The 22,987-nt window shown below is 43.3% G+C and overlaps 1 protein-coding gene across 3 annotated transcripts in view; it reads left to right on the top strand.

Moving 5' to 3' along the window:
- The window catches only part of LOC146856404 (ATP-dependent 6-phosphofructokinase, muscle type-like), a 334,110-nt gene that overhangs the window by 282,291 nt on the left and 28,832 nt on the right, over positions 1 to 22,987 (top strand). For all 3 annotated transcript variants that reach the window (XM_085654532.1, XM_085654533.1, XM_085654531.1), the window contains 8 exons: positions 1,450 to 1,513; positions 12,512 to 12,658; positions 13,512 to 13,582; positions 14,231 to 14,318; positions 15,685 to 15,837; positions 17,269 to 17,433; positions 18,028 to 18,089; positions 21,484 to 21,595. In XM_085654532.1, coding sequence (XP_085510658.1) covers positions 1,450 to 1,513; positions 12,512 to 12,658; positions 13,512 to 13,582; positions 14,231 to 14,318; positions 15,685 to 15,837; positions 17,269 to 17,433; positions 18,028 to 18,089; positions 21,484 to 21,595 — 862 coding nt within the window. The remainder of the gene's footprint in view (positions 1 to 1,449; positions 1,514 to 12,511; positions 12,659 to 13,511; positions 13,583 to 14,230; positions 14,319 to 15,684; positions 15,838 to 17,268; positions 17,434 to 18,027; positions 18,090 to 21,483; positions 21,596 to 22,987) is intronic.

A 22,987-nucleotide genomic window follows, 5' to 3' on the forward strand; every position in this document is an offset into this window, starting at 1 on the left:
GTGATATCACTAAGCTATGCAAGCAACCAACAAATAAATCCTGGCATTGAAACTGCGTTGTTACAGGCACAACACCCTGTTTGCAGAAGCCATTGTTTGCAGTCCGTATGGCTAGACATTTGAGACAGACTTTTGTGAGAACATGTCTCCATGATATATAGTTTCTTTAATATAACCGAGATGTGACATCTTCCAGAGGTAATGGCACAAGATGATACGTCTCAATGGCGGCCGCCGCACAATGAAAATGGAGGACGGGGGCGGGAACTGAGGGAAAAAATAATATATATATTTTTAAAACATACCTGCTGCTGTCCCAACGGCTGCCGCAGTGCTTGACTCCTGGCAGTCTCTGAGATGGCACAGGCTCCTCACCCAATCTAGACTCATGCTATCCTGGTGCTGCTCTCATGCTATGAGAGCAGCACCAGGATTGGTCTGAGCGGCCTGCTCTGCCGCTCAGACACTGCCTGGGAGCCTGCAACTTTTCTCCAACCCGGTTGTGATTACAGCTGGGTTGGAGAAACAGAAGTGTTCATGTCTGTTTGGCCGGCCTGAGACGGCCGACCAAACCTACATGCGCACTTCTAAGTGCCCACCACTCCTACCTGTAATGGCCCGGCCCGCCCCGCACCGCACGCACACACCATCTGCCAGAGCCCCTCACTGAAAAATAAAATAATATTGTTTTAATATTATTTTATTTTTCTGCGACTGACTCTGACCAGTGGGGCGAAGCTCCTCCGCCATTACAAAAAAAAAATATTGATGTTTGAAATGCTTGCATTTTACTCATTGGTCAGATTAGAGTTCCTTGTTTTTTATTCTCCATGTCATTTCAGACAAAGGTCAACCATTTGCAAATCCTCCTGGGTCATGCTCCAATAGGAATGGTCTAGTTTTCTGACCACCCTCTAGCCTGTGGCAATCTGAATGTCGTGTAACAGCACATGGGTTCACTAGGGTTTGCCTACATGGCCTCACATGAAGCTATCCTTTGCCTCTTAAACTACAATATGATATCATCCAATTGTGTGTAGGAAACCTCCTCAGCCCTACACAACCAGAAAGGAGTTCAATAAAAGCAGTTTAATGAAGGACACAAAAGACTTGATAACCCAAGTAAACATATTGAAGTTATGAACAATCATATCACAATATATACAGTTCAAGCACTTTTCTAGGCACCTCTGCAGTAATAATTCTAAATTATGTATATTATATAATCACTTTTATGCTTACATTTATATGATTATATTTGTATGTAATTTAGACTATTAAATGGGCAGATTTTGTATTAATTTGTTGTACATGAGAAATGATACTCCTGCCAGAAAGTATTAAATGACTAAATCAGTGTTTTTGTTAACTGACAGTCCACAGTTGATAAAGTATTTTCCATATTTTGCCCTAAAGTACATTAATTATTTATTGTTTACCTTTTTGCAGGAGTTTTCAGAATAACTGGAACGTTTACAAGGTCCTGGCTCATTTGCATCCGCCGTCTACTAAGGTAAGCACCGCAAGAGCTTCCGATTGAAAAAGCACTATTGAAATGGTATTTGGAATCATCTTTTCCTGTTTGTATTGGAATATTTTGAGAATTGTTTGTAATGGAAGGTATTTGGTTTGTGGCAATTTGATTATTGACTAATTATCTGTTGGACACATCAACCGTTCATTTTTCATAGATAGATATAAAAATAAGTTGTTACTGTTGAGTGCTGTAATGGTTAAGCAGCCGGCTGTGGTACTGAGACCCCTGTTCCATGCCCTCCTTCCCATTTCACCACATAGTGTGATCCTATGTTGCACCTGTATGCCTCAAATTTCTCATCTACATTGAAACAATTTACAGATTATATGCCACAAAGAAAATTAAATGTTTATTTTAAATTTTATAAGAAAGCACAAAACATTTTAGTGTGTTTTTTCTGTTTGGCAACAAAGTCCGTAAACCACGTTTCTAAAAGACTTGAGGTCGTTTTTTGACAGTCAAGACTAGATCTCCCAAGATGGTTAAATCACGAGGCGTGAGAGGATAGTGCTTCAAACTGCATAGTCTCATGAAAAAGCGATAAAGGGGAAAAATTCAATTTAAATCCCTTTGGGTATATACAAATGATAGATCCGCAGTACATATTCCGGAAGAAGTGAAAGTTTTTAACAAGTACTCATACTTGCTGGTGAGGTTCTGGAGTTTGAGAAAAAAAGTTCTTCATGTAAATGCATTCAACTGCCTTCCTGCAGTAGAGAAAATTGGGTACAATAAGTGGGCAAATTCAAAATGCATGGGGCAAAAAACAGCTGCAAGGCCAAAGAAAGAGATTAAGAGTGGGTGCAGTGGATTTACAGTGATGGTGCAGGCAAACTAGTGGGACCTGGCAGAGCTTTCCTGCCTATTTTGTATTTTTACTTAATTATTTTCGTTTTATCATAACATTGAAAGGGAACATCATAAGCTCACCAACTAGTAGTCACAAGCTTCATCCCTCTGCTAAAGGATACTCACAATTTCCCTTTACCTGTGTCGATGGGCATTTAGATGTAGTTTGTGTTAAACATTGCTGTGGCATCTTATCAAAAAGAGCGCATCATCACCTTCAACGATTCAGAACCTTCACCTAACTCCACTGTAAACCCCAATAGAGAAGTGGTCACATGATAAATAACGTTCACATCCTTGGTTGCGTGATTCATATTATTGCATTATTTGTGGCATATATGTCTGACTGTATAGCTGGAAAAGTTAACAAACGCATCATCCCTTATCTAATGAGTGTTTATCCTCTCTACTCCTCGATTCTGCTGCTAGATATTGTTGCAGGGGGTTCTAAATATCCCTCGGGTGTGAGGTAATTGGTAGAGTTTCAGTATATCTTTCCACACCATCATTACCAAAAATTTAGGGCTTGATTTAGATCTTGGCGGAGAGGGAACCCCATTTCAACAGCGATGGAGTTTCCTCCCTGCCAGGACTATGATGCATCCGCCCAATTTAAATTTGGGTGGACCATAGTTTGACGATGGCGGAGACTACTCCATTCTCCACTGTGGTCATTCTCTCTTGACGGCCCAACGGAATAAGGGCCTTTGGAGGTTTGGCTATATGTACACCTGCTTAATTTAGATGGGCGGACATATAGCTGTTTTTCAGTGCCTCAAACGTCAGAAAGAAACGGGCAGTTATGGGCACTGCAAAATGCTCAATGCCCCCCTCACCATGGAAGGCAACTCCCATAGCGAGGGGGGCACTGTTCTTTAATTTTCATGGAGCAGTCCGGCAAAGTTAACATGCATTGGCAGTAACTGCTGTGATGGCGGTTCCTGTTAAAGCTTGAAATACCTGCTGGGCCAGCGGACATTTCATGTTTTGGCAGACAGCCCCTCTGTCAGGGCAATGGAGTAATTTACTCCAGTGCCCTGACGGAGGATGGACCGTCCTCCAAATGATAAATTAGGTCCTAATTCCTTTAATCCATCTGATATTGTGGTATGAGGGCCTCTACCCCATCTAATGGTTACTCTTTGCTTTGCTAACAAGCAGACAAAGCGTTTCAGTGGTTTAGGTATATCTTTGACGTATCCCATTAGTGTCAACACTGGTAAAGCCTCGGCTTGCCAAGTTATCATCTTTGTGAGCATTTCAAACACATGTGACCACCAGCAATCAGCTATTTGTCTGCAAATCCAGACTAAATGTAGAAAGTCTGCATTAGGATGTCGTTACCTGAGACTGTGCGGCTTAACATCCACACCAATTGCATGTAACCGATCAGAGTGTAATATATTTGGTGTAGAAATGTGTAATACATTAATCTATGTCTTCTATTGAGTGGTATCTCACTTGTTTGTAGGCAGCAGTAGAGCCACATCTAATCAGCAATGTTCTCTCCTATATATATTTACCATCTGGACTTTTCCTTCACCTCTGGCAGCCTTCTCACCTCATACATAAGCTTATAGATTTGGTTTATAAGACCTTGTGAAGTATTGGTAATAATAACATACCCAAGTGCCATCAATAAGGATGGCTCATTGGAAAATCAGGATAAAGGGACTAGATAACATTTAGCAGGTGAATTCTCACCATTTCCTTTGAATTGTTCAATTGACACGAATACCCAATCAATGTACATTTTCACCAGAACCGTATGTCAAAACTGTTTCTTAGCCTTCGGCTCTAGGGTGTCTGTCAGTTCTTGGTTATCAAGCAAGAGGAAATTGGGTGAATACATTTTACTCAGTCATGCCATTTGCGTAAATTTATGCATGGCATAGCTGGTAGTACATACAATGTCATCTCGGAAAATAGTACACCACTTTAAGCATATTCCTCTTTCATAATACAAAGCAGAGACTCAGTAGCAATTGAAACAAGCATTTGCAATGTAATAGGTCTAGCATTTGCGAGAGTTTGAGCTATTGGCATTGTGAATGACAATGCTTTTTATCTATGTGTTTTGAAAACCTGCAAGCGGCGTGTAAATACGCACTTTGTACTTATAGTCATTGCTTATGAGAAGCAAGACTGGCAGTAAGAGGTGCAGTTACTGCCATACAATGTTAACACAAACAGCACATCGTGTGTGCTTCTGCAGCTAAACAAAGAACCCATTAATTAAGTAAATAGTCCTCACGAACTGTTAATAAAAACTGCTGAGTAACAAAGCAAGTAAGAGGTCCCGTCCCCATGGGAGGTTACAAATGTAGACAAGGCGGTACTAAGGAGGGGCTACCCAGCCCATTCATCAATCAAAAGCAAGCATTTAGAAAGGACAGTAATAGGAGCCAATTGAAAAGATGGGCGGTAACTGGGCGGAGCTCCTATTCCATACTTCAATACAGCATGCCTCGCAGAGAAGCCATGCGCTGCCCAGGCTCAACCTAAAAATATAGGGGGCAATGGGCATCCCTGTCTTGTGCCACTGATAATATTATTATAGGTGTCAGTGGCCCATTCTAATTCATCCCATTGGATTATTGTATAATAGAGCTATCCAGCCAACAATTCCCTCAGCCAACCCCATCCTTCTCAGCACTGCAAACAGATAGGACCAATCAAGAGAGTCAAATATATTATGAGCATCCAGCAGTGTAGCCACCGTAGGAAGAGAGGGGTTTATTCAATGTTCAAAGAGCAGAAGGTCCGTAGGTTGTCATAAGTCAGTGATGAGGAACAAATCCAGATTTTTAGGGATACCAGTCCTCTCAAATGAGAATGTAATTAATTTACTATAAGTGTGGCAATAATTAAATTCATCAGAGAGATATGTCTGTAGGAAGCACAATCAGAAGGGTTTGTATCTGGTTTTAGGAGAACAGAAATAGTAGCTTCTCAAAGGGAACAAGACAATGAGCCTGTTTCTCTTGCCTCTCCGGTCACCTCAATAAGATGCAAGAGTGGTGTCCGAAAGATAATTCTGCAAGTGTTCACCTCCACAATCCATTTTGGGCATTTATAAAGCTCAGCATAGCATTTTGTAAATTGGTGGAGGCTATCTTTCGAGTGAATGGGTCGCGTGCCATTCTCATCGACTACTTCAAGTTTCTTCCTTGCTGTCCATCTAGGATTTAATAATTGGGCCAGCGTTCTGCTTAGCTTTTTCCCTTCCCCATAGAGTCTTGGCACTGTGTGTTTCCCTAAAAATCTAATCTCTCTCTGTTTACCCACTGCTCCACCTATGTGTGTGACTATACGACTTCAATCCTCTTAGGATCCCTCTGTATGGTAGGTAACGTATTTCTCAAAGGTCCAGTCTGCTTGGAAATAAAAAGGCACCTGATGTATACCTTAAAGGCCTTCCAAACAGTAGAATATTTTTAAACTGAACTAAGCAATACTTGTGTTGTCTTTGACTAGGGTTCATGTGGCACCAAAAGTCTACTAGAGAGTTTCCATTATGTTACTTAAGCTCTCTGTACCTTATGAAGAGGGTAGTTGTCAATCTGTCCTTTTGCATGTCCAGTATCATTTTGAAGTATACCTCCATATTACACTTTCTTAGGATTGTTCAGGCCCCGTATGTTTCAGGTTTTTAATTTTATTTTCATCGGACCCCTAGTCATATACCAGATTCAGTCAACAAGGTCATGTCATGGGTAGTGTAGGAGAGTATGGTCTGCTATCCTATGGTCACCCCAAATTTTTGCTTTTTGCTTCACTGGTTTTTGACATATTGAGGCTGTGGGCCTGCTAATCAGACCCCAGCCTGCTGTTCTCTCTGCTAAATTGACACTATGCACTTTAGGTGCATAACCCATTGGAACTGGATCACCCTGTGAGCCCCTGTACCAGTGTACACTAGGTTCCCAGGGCATTGGTGTATCTAAGGCCTACCAGGGGCTGAAGCATGTATTATGCCACCCCTGGTCTGGCCTAACAATTTGACACAACTGGCTGATCACTCAGCTGGGGTAAGTTGGTGTATCCACCTCTTACTTAGGTGTAGTATACCTATACCTAACCTTAAATGAGACACATGTTAACCTATAAGTCACTCCTATGGCAGGCCTCAACAATCCTGAAGGCAGAGTGCTTGGTTTCATGTGAGATGGTGCTCTGGCATGAGCTGAGCCTGTCTGCAGTGGTCGGAACAACTTCCTTCTACCGTTTCCAGATATCGCCATACCATATACTCTTAAGTGCATTATGAACCTCGCGGTTAAATGCTATCTTTGGTTTGGCTTTATCAAAACATGTCGAGTAAGGTGTCATACGAATTGGAATACTAACCCCTCGCCAATTCTGGCGACGGGGTTAGCATTCCACCCTTCTAGAGGGACACGACATGTACAGAACCTGAAACCCGGGTAAAATCAGACATAGCCTCAGCTCCACAGAATGGACGCTGCCACCACAGACACAAGTCTGCCCTCCTGCTGCTGGGAGTCCTTCCAGCTTGGGAGACGTGGACAAAGGGTTTCCTGCCAGGGGAGGTGCGAGCACCACCCCAGACAGGATTTTGTGTATTGGTCAGGTAGGGCTTGAATAGAAACAGACATGCCTGAGGCTCACAAGGAGCCTCGGTGCATATGCCAGTTCAAACCGGTCCTGGGGCACACCAGCCCCAGACCTGAGGCAAACTGGACAAAGGATTGGGGGTGTAACCACCCCCCTTCCTGGTCCCACCCTTAGGGAGGGACCTAGCAGGTAGTCCGGGACCTAGCAGGTAGTCCGGCCCCTAGAATCCGCTTAAAGGTAGGAGCTGTGTCCTAAGACTTCAGACATCCTGGAATCAACTTGAAACTAAGAAGAAGACTGGAACTTCGACGTTCTGCTGCACAGAAGACTGAAGGAAATCTCCCCTATGGTCAGGGAGTGACCATCTTGCTAACGCAAGCACCAACCAGCGAATCGACGTCTGCTTTGCCGCCGTCTCCCGCCGGAGCCCGAGCCCAGAGACCGACAAGAACTGGACCTCCAGATCTCTCACAGCCCGATCCACAGTCCCTGCAAAGAAGGAACCCGTGGAGGCACCGAGACACGTGGAGCCAGCCATCTTGGAATACACTCGACAAGCTGCAAGCGCGACAACAGAGGCTCCCTCCGAGTTGTGCGTTGGGTCCTGAGAAGCCCAACATCCGAGCAGCATCTGCACCAAAGGTGAGCCCTCCAGCATCTCCACTATCTGCGTGGGGCCCCTCTGCACTTTGCGACTCGACGCTACTGCCCGGTCCCTGGCCCGTTGGCTAGTGGCCATCTTGGCGAACCTTTTTGAAAACTACGACACTGGTCTGGTTGCTCCAGACTGGCCCCTGCTTCCCTCCAAAGGAGCAGCCCCTCTGACCTTGCTGGTCAGAGCTAACAGCTTTCTTCGATTCCTGCGACTCCTGCTTTTGTCAAGGCTTGTTTGCTTCTTCCGAGTCGCCGTCACCGCCGACAGCGAGAGCCTGCGTGGGACAGCTCGTGAACCGACTCCTGGACGTCGTCGACCTTCAGGGACCACGTGGCTGCAGAGACAAGCTACACCTCTTCACCTGTTTGCACCCAACATCGCCTGGTACCTACCTGGTGCCACGCCGGTCACTGGCTAGTGACTGTGAACACTGTCCCCTCTGCTTACAGGTCTTCTACACTTCCGATCCATCCTTGAATCCGCCGCATCTCTTCTGGACCGACCGCCTGCAGCATCTTTGTCATCAGGCTCCATTGAACAGATAGACGAAACCCGACGCACTTCGAGCCCTATGCACCCGCTTCCTGTGGGTGAGGTAAAGCTGGCACTCCGGTGCACAAGTGTAGAGTAACATCTCTAATGTCTAGGTTTGAAGTCTTAAGTTCATAGTCCATCCAGAAGACCCTTCTAGCAGTAACTTTTGAACATTTACGCACCCATTGAAAACCTATGGGCGCCCGCGTGTAACTTTCCTCACTGCACACGCGACACGTGGACCTCCTGGTCACTAACTAAAGTTAGCTCCTTGTAGGCCCAGCGATTCTAGAGGCCCTAGGCCTTTTCCCTTTCCTGTTCGTGGTACTTTTTTTTTTTTTTTTGAAAATATCTTTATTGTGCACCAGACAAAAGCAATCACATTTACATCCGGTATCCATGTGTCATCTGTGCATTTTACGATAAACAAAAACCAAAAGGTCTACAATCTGATAACCAAGTGACAAAGATCCACCACCCCAGCAATGCGCCACTGCATTTCCAACATTGTCAATTAGTGTAAGCAAACGAGACTAGTAGCCTGCACCCTGAATGGTTTGTCCTGCACCTACAGAGAGCAGAACAATACAATACTCACTATAACCCTACCCCACAACCACCCCCCTCCCCCCAACCCCAAACTAACTAAAAACCTGTTTGTGGTACTTATACCACTATTTTAGTATATGGTTTGAGCGGCCACCAGGGCCTATCCATATAAAGTGCAACTTCTGTATATTGTGATACTTTCTTGTTTAACGATTTGTGCTCCTGTGCTCATAAAGAGTCTAGGGGATACTTTGAGTAATAAATACATATATATTTTGAATATATATCTGTGTGGTGTCCTTTCATTGGTATAAAAGGGGGTTACATATGGTAAAACAGCTTGCTTAACATGCCTAAACGAGTTTAGCCTGAAAGACTGCTTAGCCTACGCTACCACTAGGGCAGCTGGTCCGAAAAGGTTGACTTCAACCACATCATAAGGGTTGCTTGGCATGGTACAGGGTGGTCACTTTAACTAGTGAACATCATATACCAGGCCAACTTCTCACAGGTAGCATCTGAATAATTCCCTGTTTTGCAAATATGCACCCTATTTATAAGTGTTGCAGATCTGTGCATACTTCATCTAGTTTCATTCTATTTAATTGACCTGTTTTGGTTGAGTAAAGTCCTACTCTTGGTACCCATCCTCCACACACACCGAATCCCCATCAATCAGTGATAGGTCCCATTATCCCCTCAAATAAAAACCCTCCCATGAAATTCAAGAGCAACTGCTCAAACTAAAGCGATATTGTTGCATGTCATGCTCCAGAGTCCAGAGTAACAAGTGGCCTACCAGTACGAGGAAATATCCCCGACAATCTCCCCAGCCCATGAGCACATCTTACTCCCCTCATCAATAATCTATTGTTTGTATGTAACATACCCTATCTCAAGGGGCATACATTTCTAATATTGTCATATCTACTGTTGAGTCGTATCTGCCAAGTCTCACATCATCCATTCAGCAATGAGTGTCAGAAGAGCAATCAGAACTATGCAATCATGTGAGGAGATATCTTATACATCCTTAAAGAGTGATAATGTCAGCTCTAGTTGCTGTTTTATCTAGTTACGTCCATTGGTATTATTTGTCTTTATTTGTTGCTATTGTTCACTGTGTGCTTCATCAGATATGATCAAGGATTACCTCATTCCTTCAATGAGGATTGTTTAGCCTTATTCTCTACAAAGGTCACTGCTGCCTTAAGGTTGATGAAAGGATGGGTGTGTTGTTGTGAGTGACCTTCAGTCTGAGTGGGTATAGCATTGCATACTCCAAGCCACACCACTGTAATTGTTTTTTACTTGAGTGAATGCCCCAAGGGACTTTTGGACAGCAAACATGACATCAGGATATAGAGGTAATGAAGACCCTCCATTGTTAAGAACTCTTCTCGCCCAGGACAGCTTCAGGGCTGAATACCGGGTTATGCAGTTTTTCTATTAGGGATCTAGGAGGTGCCCCAAGCAGAGGGCAGGTGCCAGAAAACGGTGAACATGCTCAACTAGATGAAATGGTGAAAAGTTGCCAACCCAAACAGTCATCAGCATGTTTTCAATGAATGGTGCCATAGGTCCAGCATTTGCAGTTTCTGGTAACCTTATTATGCACAGATTATTCCTCCTGAACGCACCTCTAGAGCTTCATTTTTTTGCATGTGTACAGTCCAGATCTTTCTCCAGTTTTTGTATTTTTTTGTTCACTTAACGTTTCTTTTCAGTTTCTGATACTTTTCACTCTCCAATATTTAGGTGTTTGCTGTGCTTGTCAGTTCTTTCTTTCATTTTGTCCATCCAGACAAAATGAAAGGAAAGGGTATCAATCTTCTTGAATGTAGTTTGTCAACTTTGCTTCATTTCAAGCAGGACTGTTTTGACACCAGCGACTATTGTGCCACTAGTCCTCCATCTCAGAATCGGATGCTGACTAATCCTCCCTTCTCGAGGAGGCCTCAAGGAATGTTTCACCTCAAAGGATAGTTTTGCTTGTTTTGCCCATCATTAAATGTATGCTGCCCAGCAGTAGGACTGTTTGTCCGCCTCTCCACACTTGCACGTGCAGCGCCTTGTCTCTGCTTTGTGTAAGCAGCAAATCTTATTTCCCACTAAAATCAGAACTGGTGAGGGAGGTATCTGAACCCGCAACCCCTGCTCACCATGATGTCCGAATCAGACCATGCCAGCACAGGGAGCAGCGTGCTTATCTATTATCACACCATGGTGCAGCAACCATGTTCTCAGTATACAGTGTTGGTAGCTCAGCACCCTGACCCAGGGTACTCTACTGTCCCAGTCTCCTGGCACCTCAATGTGATTCATATGCCAGGAGCCATGCCCTCTGGTCTTCTCTTATTTACAGCAGTTCTTTCACGGGGATCGGTTATCTGTCTCCATGTCATTCAGCCGCAGCCTCCTGCACTCCTCCCCAATCTCCTCCTTGATGTGCAAGGGACCCTGCACTTGGTACTAGCACTCCCATTCTCCCTCCTCACTTTGACCACCTAGTAGTTTCCCCAGGCCTCGTTGTTTAGCACTGCTCTGGCCTTTATTGAATTGAGTGCCGACCCAAGGTGCAGTGGCGCTGTATGCCCAGATCCTGTCCAGTTGCAGCTGCCATCCACCAGTAGACTGACGCCATGCCCATAGGCCTCAACTCTCTTTATTGTCACTCCCTTGTCTACCCTGATAACAGAAGTGCCTCAATTGCGGTCTGTATTGGAACTGGACCACCTCCTAGGCCACTCTGGCTCGATGAGGGGTGTATAGAATTGTTTTTATTGGAAGTGTGGGCATGGGGCACGGAGATGCTCTTTCAAGCAGCCAGAAGGGTGAACAGATCTCTGGTGTCCCCTTTTTCTGTCTTTCAAGGTGTAGAAGTTGGTCTAATAGTGAAAATAACTTTGTACAGAGTACACTATGAGACACATGGTATCCTTGTGCTTGGATAAAATGTATACGTTCTAATTCCCTAAGGCAGTAGTTCTTAACCTTTTTACTTCTGTCGACAACCACCTAATCATTACTGGAATACCAGGACCCTGACTGAATCATTATTGGAATGCGGGCCCCCCACTGAGTCATTGCTGAAAGCTCTGGGCCCTAAATCAAACAAATTTGATAATTTGAACCTCTGTACACACAAATATAGAAACAACCATTCATCAAACAAATACACAAATGACTAAAAATTTTACTTACTTTATAAAAAGTATATAAAAAATATAAATTTTCATTTTAATAGAAAGGTTGGGGCTTTTCAGTATTTAACTGAGGCCACCCATCATCCATACTATATACCTTTGGATGCATTTGCACCGCCCAATCTGAGGACATCAGCTTTTTTTTTTAGCCTCCCATAGCAAATTCCTTCATATTTACATAACAGTTTAATATTTTCAATTTTGCTTATTTATTTACATACATTTTATCAATCTGTATATATTATTTAATTTCCCGATCAGTTGCGGACCCCTTGAATAGGCATCGCAGACCCCAAGGATCCCAAGACCACAAGTTAAGAACCTCTATCCCTGAGGCCTTTCTTTAGACTATTGATGCCAACAGTTACAAATAGAGACCGTAGCCCATGGACCCATAGTAGTATTTAATGCTCTGTATATGCCGCACACACATCATTAGGCACACAGAATATTCGACCCTCATAGAAAGCTTCCGTTATGCCATGGAGTTCCAAATAAACAACATCCTTCCGCAATGGCTCCAATGGAGCAGTTATAAGGTAATGTGTTGAGAAAATAGATTGGTTTACTCTGTTCACCTAGTTTTCCCATTTATTTGTACAGAGTGGCCACACCCTTGCCATCTTGAATGTTGGCGCGCCCGCTGCGGGGATGAACGCCGCGGTGAGGGCAGCAGTAAGGATCGGGATGATAAATGGACACAGGATGCTTGCAGTCCAAGATGGCTTTGATGGACTTGCCAAAGGAAAGGTACGGTGTCATTTATTGAACTCGGTCCAAATACTGATTAACTTTAACTGTAGACTTCTCGCTGAGGATAAGGGTAAGGGTCATTTCCCTCTGATATTAGCTGCAGTCATTGCCAGAAGAAGAAGGCTTTCTATCCAGGGTCATCCGGCTTGAGGCCATAAAAAACATTCTCCTTAGAAATCATCTTTGTAGCTGTTAATAAAATGAAGCTCTTTATGTGTTGTTTGTTTATCATTATCACGTTCCTCAGGCATACTCTGAGGGGATACCAACTACTTCTCGCCTCGTTGACTAGCGTTCTACCAAGACGCTGCCTGCCCTATATTAATATTTCTGTTTTATGAATGGTGTCCTGTCCGTAGTATGTTTATGCTCCCTGCACCTCTGCATTTTACAGTATAATTAACGTTTGTAGACTTAAAGTATTTGATGTATGTAGTCTTATAATTAACTGTTTATTTTGAAGAAAGAAAGCTTGATATGATGTAAAACAGGGCACCATCAGCTGTGACTGTCCCTGGTCACCAATATTGGTACATCTTAGAAATTGGTGCAGGATCTCGAATGCTGGCCCATCCTGGAGAAAGCAGAGATTGGCCCATCTAGTCAGAGGTGTTAAAGTGCTGCCGTTAACTACCGCTGCTTTCACGCAGGCTCAAGCGCTGAGGAACCTAAAGCTTCCTAAGGTTGTAACACTGACCCTTGGTTACTTGTAGTTCCTAGTTTTCGCTTCTTCCTTCATCTCCTTGTTGCGTGGAGCTTAGGATCAGGCCTGGCTTTCTCATTGCAGATATGTCTATCAAAAAAGGTGCGCTCTAAATCTAATTTTGCTCTCTTCCGTTTTTCCTAACAGATTGAGGAGATTGGATGGAGTGGAGTAGGTGGCTGGGTAGGACAAGGCGGCTCCAGACTTGGAACAAAGAGGTAACCATGTGATAGTGAGTTCAATGAAACTGGCCAATAGAAACAGCCTTGTTGGTGTTGGTATGGAAAAATTCGAATGGGAAAGCCTTGTGCTGGGCAGATCCCAGCAAGCCCACTCCGCTAACCAGAGGAAGGCAGGCATCGGGCTGGTCTTGGGCATCTGACTGAGTGGAACAGTTGATTGTTGGTGCTGTGTTACAATAAAGTGATGGGTTTTAACGCTTCTGCTGTATTTGAGAAGTTGCTTCCAATCTCAAGTGAGATATGAGGGCTATAGCCATATGGGTGGGACTACTAATTTAACCCAAGAGCTGCCAGGAGTGGTGCTTATCACATAAAAAAACCCACAGGGCCAACCTCCTACACCGATAAAGCACCTATAGAGCCTGGGTTATTGGTCTACAACGATGTTCCACCCCACTCCTCTGCTGGTGTCTAACACCATGACACAACCGGCTCATCCTGCCGCACCCAATCCACCCACTCCCAGTGGAAATAAGCAAAGCATAACGGGGTTATGTGGGTGCACTGAACTTCACACTCCAATGGTGCGAGACAGGAAACTAATTGCTATACTATTCACAGCACACTGCAACTGAACTGCAGTTATATCTCCTGATGTTTGCATTAATATCTGGTTTCATTCAGGGTCCTCCCCAAGAAATACTTGGAAGAAATCAGCAAAAACATAAGCGATTACAACATCCAGGGCCTGATAATCATCGGGGGATTTGAGGTGCGTTGCTCGTGGCTGTATTCTGTTTTGTTGTATTTTCAGAAAAAGCATCGTCAGCATTTGCACTGTTCCTATAAATCCTAGAGCTGTCAAAGGGGGAGGGAGCCATTTCTAGTTCCCGGGAGTGTTTTGTATCAGTACTTTAGGGGCACGCGTTGTATAACTTCTTATCTTGTTCATGTGTTTATCTTATTTTATCAGAGTTTTTGGTTTCGTTTATCAGGAACGTGCTTGCAATGGTAGTGGCAAGGGCAATGAGAGCAGAAGACTGGTACACGTGTGTTTATCTAGCATAGTAAAACACTGTGCCATTTTCTTCACAGCATCTGATGTGCAGATAAAGTCGGCACTCAGTATTCATGGTCAGTTGAAGGTCATGCAAAGAGTCCGGGTGTGTAGGAACGTGCAAACAGGGACAGACCCCTTTCAATTAGTATGTTCCACAATGTTTAGTGCCACAGTCTCTGAAATCTAAACAAATACCTTTACATGAAAGTTTATTAGCTCATAACATACTTTTAGCAAAATATGTTTTTGAATGTACTTTTAGAGCGTGTGTGTTTATTCTCAAGTATGTTTAGACCCATGAGATCCTTAAATGACTATATCTATTCTGTGCTTCCCATCCTCTCTATATTAAATGGGTTTACCCACTATGAAATACCCTACGTCATTTTGGCGCCCCTGCAGGGATTGATCATGCACAAAGTGTGTGCAGAAAAAGACCACGTTGCCTACACAGTATGTACTTACCTTTCATAGACCTTAGTTCAACTGCTGTTACCTTCCATGTCTCAAATTGTAAATGTGTATGCTAAAATGTAAACATTTGTAATTGTGTGACATGGAAATGTGTGATGCACTAAATATAACATCTGCCTTCTATTGCCCCATTTACTTTTGTCCACCACTTCATCTCCCCATCACATTATGATTTCTGTAATTTGGTTCATACCAGAACCCAAATGCACAATACTGTTTTATCTACAGCCTATCACAGCTGAGATGCTCTGAAACATTGTGCTCCCTGGAGCTAGATGTGCTCTATTTATAAGCTCGGAAAAAAACAGTGTTTTGGAATCTCCCACACCCCCTGTTAATACTGCTCACTGTGAAAACCCTCTGATGAGTTTACAGCTCTGATATTGTATTGTATTTGCATTTATATAGTGCTTACTCCCCCTGACGAGGCGTCGAAGCGCTTTTTCAGCAAGTCGCACGCTACTCCGGAACCCATAATGGATTAGTGTTGAATTAGTATAGTGAAATATGAAAGTAATTAGAGTGGTGGATATTAGATATAATGTAGAAAAAAACACTTGGAAGCATGGTGCATGCTCAAAAAGCCGGGATCTGTCTCCCTCAGGCTTTTACTGGAGGTCTGGAGATGATCGAAGGACGTTCGAAGTATGAGGAGCTTTGCATCCCACTGGTCGTTATTCCTGCCACCGTGTCCAACAACGTCCCTGGGTCTGACTTCAGCATCGGGGCTGACACCGCACTCAACACCATCTCTAATGTGAGTATCGCTCCCTCCCTAAATTCAAAACAAACCCAGCACAAGGCTGTGGAGTTGAGATTGGGGATGTGTTACGCTTCAAGAAATCTAGCTGCCAAAATGAATTTAATACCAGTCACTGGTACATAAGATGCACTGTGTTGTGAAGAAGTTATGGAAAGACTGTAAAGTCAGAACAATTTCAAAGGGTTCCATGATCCTGGTGTGTACCAGCCAGTCAGCAAAGCTGTAATATTTATTTTCATATTGGCCTGCTGGTTTTGAACAAGCCGAAGTGGCATCAGCATCCATAAGTCATGAGAGATATCTATACCCATGGAATGATTTCCAGAATTCATGGGAGCTACATCATGTCCTTTAAATGTGGATACGCATCGAAATATTACAGGTTGGCTCGCGGTCATTATGTAGCAGAGGACTTGCGGTGATATTGGTGTGTGTATAAAGGTCTGTCGTGGCACACACAACATTTGACACAAATTTTGCCACCATTCACAGCAACGACATCATTATTTTCACTTACACAATTGAGGCAAATGAACGCCTTGGAAACTGTAAAATTGTGGAATACTGGTGCAATTCCATCCTTTTACTCTGGCACAGTCATGTGGGGCTGGGGTCCACAAATAAATGGGACCTCCTATAGGTGTCTAAATTTACAAAAAATGTTTAGCAAAGAAAAAGTAAAGAGTTCAGAAACACCACTGACACATTTAGTAGCATTGTCATCATTGCTAATTATAGCAGGCTTTCTATTAAAACCCATAAATAAACGTAGCATGAGCACAGGGACCTGCAAAAGCATATGGTGCGGGGAACAGCGCCCACTCGGCCTCACGCATCTGATAACCCTGCTGTTACTGCACATCAGGAGCATTAAAGAGGGAATTTGGGGTTCCCGATTGGTGTGGGAAATGCATTATAAATGTTTGCGAATATTCACGTGTGGGTGCCATTTATTTGGAAAATGACCAGCTAGGGGAATTATTTTGCACACATAAATGACAACCCAAGATGTAAAACTGGCTTTGTGAGTCACCCGTCAGTTCTGAATGCAGTTTGACTTTTGATCACGGTAGGCAGAAAAAAACATTGTAAATTAAGTCATATTGTATATGCCAAACTACAGCCATTAGCTTGGTTCTTGACAAACCAATGAAAATCAAGGCCAGATAAAAGATAACGAACTGGACAGTAATGTATAGTTTCCCTTGGTTCGGATTAGTACAAGGGATTTGACTTGTTTCATATAGGATCGAACTTGGGTTGGAGATAGAAATGGGGATGTGGAAAGAGTAATATATTAGCACTTAGTCCCAAATAAGCAATCGTGAAGGGATTATTAGGGGAGAATAAAAAAGGTATCAAAGTGCAAAAAACGTATTAGGATCTTGATGAGAAGTTAATTTGTCCGGCCTGTTTATTTGTCAGACCTGTGATCGCATCAAGCAGTCTGCAGCCGGCACCAAGCGGAGAGTGTTCATAATCGAGACGATGGGAGGGTACTGTGGGTACCTTGCTACCATGGCTGGCCTGTCTGCTGGCGCTGACGCAGCGTATATCTACGAAGACCCATTTACCATCCATGACTTACAGGTAGGACACAGGCGAGCAGCTGCACTAGCTTCACACAGCTCTAGCCAGTCAGGTTCCAATATAGAGGTGTTAATCCTTGAATGTGCAACGCAAGCTAGTTTTGCTGCATGTAATTGTTTTTTTGGGGGGGGGGGGTGCCAGCACATATATGGTCAGCTGCTTAAAAATCTTATCTGTTTGAGGGCCCCAATCCTATTTGTCCATGCCTGTGGCGAGGACATTGAGTGCCTGCTGGTCAGTGCTGACAGTCTAGGAGTAATTGTAGGCTGCAACCTCTGTTTTCAAAGATGTGCCCGGTGGATGCATTAGAGCCTGATGTCAGTTTAGTAAGTATACTTTTGCATCATGATATTTTCTTTTCTACGTTACCATTTTACAAGGAATGCCACCATCATTTGGGGGGATTAAGTTAGAAAATGCCATATAGGAAGAAAGTGCAGTCGGAGTGTAGCACTTTGATCTGCATGGTGCTTTGACACTCACATGGGTCCGAGCAGTCAAATCCTCATTCCGCTAAGAAGGTCACATCTTTTTTTACTTAACACATACTTTGTATAACATTCTAAAATGGTTACTGTGTTCCCTGACTCCTAGGGGAATGTTGAACATCTCACGGAGAAGATGAAGACCACAGTGAAGAGAGGCCTGGTGCTGAGGTGAGATAGTCCTCTCTTTTCTTTGGAAATGAATAAAGGCGTAATTGGGAGCACATTTTAGAAAATCACAGGACAAGATCTGTTACAGTCTTAAATTGTAATAAGTCTGAGTAATCATTAAAAGAAGTACTTCAGGGAACGAGTGCAAACTGTTGTAAGTGCGGGTACGTTGCGGTAGAGCAAAATGTATAAATATGAACATCTCAGTCATGCTTGTTTGATAAAGTCTAAAGTGATGACCGGCTGTTTATGGCTTGCACTCACATACTAGTTCAGGCTGCAAGATTACTAAATAGCGTCAACCTTTGGCATTGGTGGTGCACCCCTCTCATCCTAATAGAAGTTGAATGGGATGATGAAGATGCATATCCGGGTCAAAGCACTGTTCTTTTGATTAAGACGTCATAACATGATTAAGATGTATTAACGTGAATACATGACCATAGGATGATTTAGAGTTGGACGATAACCATAAATTCGTCGACTGGTGGAGCCAATGATAAGTTCTCTACGGGAGGATTTTCCGCTGGGAGAGAATCCACTGGTGGAATCCCTCCTCGATAAGGACACAATGCTCCATCAGAGGAGAATCCTAGAACATTTGCTACTTCTGCCTGCTCTAAATAAAGCCCTCTTGCCCCAGCAGGTAGAACTTTTTTGCTATTAGGAATACTTTTTCTCTGATTAAGTTGGATCGGCTTAGTTTGTTCCTGTCTTTGTGCTCTCTTTAAGGAAGGCATTTAGTCTTTAAAGGCCAGATAGGGAGAGGTGTTGTGGGCCGAACATTTCCTTAATATTTGTTGACACAAATAACAGGCCATAGCAGACTCTCATGCATTAAAAAGGATTTGTTTTAGTGCGACATTTGCACACGTTAGGTGAAACCCTCCCACCTTATTAAATGTTGCTACTTCAACCTGTCTCAATTTGTTCGCTTCTCAGTGGATCCATGTGTTCTGTAACTTACTTATGCATTGATGATTTATTTTATCAGTTATCTGAAAACAGCGCTTTTATTGTATTGATTTACTGTCAGCTACGCACATGACCCTACACTAAAAGTTTCCTTTAATCATTCCTTTAACAAAACTGCCACACCTTTCCTCTGCTGCTATTTCTGTCAAAAGATTATTTCATTCATTGAATACGTCGCTATTCATCTGATCCCAGTGTCTCAGGATCCCACTTCAGGTCAATGTCAGGACAACAATCTCGACTTGGCAGTCTGCCTCTGACTCAGAGCCAAGAAAGGTGCCCCATCCAGATACTAACCAGGCCCAGCCCTGCACAGCTACCGAGATCGGGTGGGAACAAGAAGCGGCCAGAGAAGCCACATCAGCTCTTCTCTGCATTCAAAATTGAAGTGTCGAGTCAATTTTTTATAACATTTATAAGCATTAATAGTACATGGAAAGGCAGGCCGATGTTTTGTACACTCGACGCCATGTTTCCACCTTTGCTCCAGCATGTTGATGACTATGATCCATTTATCTTCTGTACCTTGGGAGGGTAGTAGTTGATCGATGAAGTGTGAGAACAGTCCGGGACCAAGTAAGCTGCATCGTGGGGGTCTTTATTGGTAAAGGCCTTACAGTACTCATGGAATAAATGAGACAACTTTCCAGAAGAGGTTCTTGTATTTAACTGTCTTTCATTTCCATTTCAGCTTCAGGAGCCTACTACGATTTAACCTCAGATAGTCCCTCAAAGTAAGGCAAGGAATGAGTAGCTCTGCACTATTTGGCATTTTGGGAAAACAAAGATCTCACCACCCACCACCTATGACCATGAAAGGGAGGTGCTTAACCTTTAATATTGCATGCACACAAGCACGTATCCTTGAACCCTAGAGGGGTGCTCCTGTGAATATACAAAATATACATTGTATGAGTCCCCTGGTATCAGGATTGATTTTAGCTGGCGTGCTCGACTCACAAAAGGACCCCAGCACATTTGCAGGACTTTCTGTGTGTTGTAGACCATACCTCAGACCATGGTGCCCTGGGGCACAGTACTCGCCTCACTCTGCCAGGCTGCTTTCATTTAAGCACTGTTTGCCAGCCCCCTGCTCCCTCCATTCATTGTTCGGTTCACTCTCTTTGATTGGTGGTTCCTCTTCCCTTCTTTCTGGGATATTGGTATGCCTTGTCTCTTCCTCTCCTCTCTAAACATGTGCTATGTTGGTGCATTATCAAACTTTTCATAGCTCCTTTCTCCTTGGGACCAGCCTCCTCAGGCTTCCTGTGCCTATGTCACATCAGTGGGTCTAGAACTTGGCAATGGCTGAGCCTTCCATCTTGGAGCTGTATCTGCCAGAGGTGAACACGAAGGGACAGAAACATGACAGCGATAGCATCCAGCATCCTGTCATAGTTCTTTACAGGTTATTAAAAAGCCCAATATTATACAATCTCAACATTGCTGCTGTAACATATTAATAACATCATAAAAATGCAGTTGTCTTACGTCCGAGTACTAAAACACATTTATTGCCGGAACTTTTTTCGAAAAATGAACACTTAGGATATCAAACCTTCCCCACTCAGTCGTTCATGAGCTTTGTGGGCGAACAAGAAAAGGCCTAGATGTGAACCTCCAGAAACAGGACTTTGACAACTTAAGTCGACTCCATTTTAGTTCTCTAAATGAAAACTAGTAGGTATGTTTCCTGAAAAATGGTAAAGCAACATTAGTTTTGAAAAGTGGTCTTATCTCCACCTTAGTGTATCGCACAAAATACCGCATTTTCTAAAACTGAAAAAACGATTTACCCTCTCATTCGGATGGGCGGAGCAACTGTAGTTCAATGAAGAACTTTTTGTTACAGTTAGTTTTTGTTTTTGAAAGTTACCACTAAGCTTGGCAGTTCGTGCGTCGATTCCTTTGAGCTCCAGTCGATATACGCCAGTGACGTAGAACAAATGGGTGGACGCCCAATGAAGAGGCTTGTCCAAGTTGCTCATTTTCAAGAAACAGCAAGGGATTCAAAAGCATTTTTTTTTCTATGAACCGCTTTATTAGGATATACAATAATCATGAAAGTTTCAGAGAAATTATATGTGCACAACCACAACCTCAGAGTGATAGAAGCTACTGTACGTCATGACAATGCGTATATCAGTAACATGCAGTTAATAGATAGACGGTGACAGGAGGAACAGACTTACAGTTATTGGCGATCCTGAGGGCGAACCAGATGATTTAATATGATTTAATGTGGTAATAAGGCACCCCAGGACTACTGCGGGCAGCCCCTTACACGCTAGATGGACAGGCTTCCATAGTCACGCATTGATTTGCCCTTCTGTTTTGCAATATATTGACACTGTCCATAGTCCCCGTTCTTCATCCTTGCATGACATCTCACCTTGCTCTTTTTTGTGTTACTTTGCAGGAATGAGAAGTGCAATGATAATTACACCACAGAATTCATATTTAATTTGTATTCAGAAGAGGGCAAAGGAATCTTTGACTGCAGAAAGAATGTCCTTGGACACATGCAGCAGGTAAATATAAAGGGACCTAGGCACTTTTTGAGGATGGAATATTCATCTTTTTAGGCAAATGGATGACTAGGATTACATTGTGATTTACATAGGATCCCTGAATTTGGTCAAGTGGGAAAGCTGGTATGTTCTGATTTTATCCTCAACAACCAACACAGTAAACTACGTTACCAGCGAGAACAAAAACATGCATATTTCCCTATTCGCTGTTCTCATAATAACCCAAAACCACCAAAATAAGGAATCACAGGATCCATCTCCGAATTTCACCATAAACACATATCTATGTAAATCATGAATTACCGGAGTATATCTTCGATAACCGGATCATGCCAGATTTTCAGGATACCCACTTAAGATAAATTGTATATAAAAAGAACCTAATTGAAAATTCTCTTTGTATTAAGTGGGCCTTGACACAGACCTGGATCTCCACAGAACACTGTGGATATAAATAATTGCCAAGTAGATTTCGTAGATGAAAATCTATTCCATGTTAATCGCCTCACGAGTCGGCATGCATATGTGCCTTAGTGGACCAAAGAGGGTTAATTCCGGATTAGAAAACATATTTAAGATGGGCAGTGGATCTCTCCAGGAAGCAAGCCAGCTGTGTACCTGTCTTATCATTTTGTGGACTATAATCAATAGCAACCTGTGGTGACCCTATGTCTTTTCTATAGTTAGACCTCGCTTTCTCAAGGAAGGATGCAGAAACCCAAGCTTAATTCTAGTTCTTCATATTGGTGTTGGAAGACCTCATTACAGATCACAAAAGTAAACCACATTCTGCAACCGCCAAATCCTTAGCCTAGTGTGGAAATGTGACACAGTCTTTGATATGATACGACATGCTATCCTCTAAGTAGTTAGGAAACTCAGTTTTGTTCCAGGTTCAGGTTACACACAAAAGGACACGCTTCCTCAGAAAGTGATGTGATGGTCTGTGTTAATGGATCTCAAAGATCTTTAACAAATACCAGCACAGTGTAGGTACTGGTGCCCCACATCCACTATAACACTGTGCCCACCTCAAACTCTAGATATGGGGAGATGGTCGGAGGTAGTTTCAACTTGTGTTGAACTTCAAATAACCAGTACCACTAAATCTATGGTGTTAGTTGTCCATTGTTAGATCTGTTCTGGGCAGGGCTTCTAGTAGGAAGGAAAGGTGTGCCACAGCGGGCACGAGCGGCTGACTCTGGAGCGCGGGGCTCACGGTTTGATCCCCGGTGGCAGCTCAGCAACAATACTCTGGACAATAGCTCTCTTATTCTCCCGGATGGCCCCCCCAGCACCTAGATACCCTTAGGGGGAGATACGTTTGCGCTTTACAAAATGTGGAATTATAACATTGCCGGTAAGACCAATGTAAGTTTTAGTGTCTAGAAG

The sequence above is a fragment of the Triturus cristatus genome, chromosome 4_1 (assembly GCF_964204655.1).
Source record: "Triturus cristatus chromosome 4_1, aTriCri1.1, whole genome shotgun sequence".
Lineage (NCBI taxonomy): Eukaryota > Metazoa > Chordata > Amphibia > Caudata > Salamandridae > Triturus > Triturus cristatus.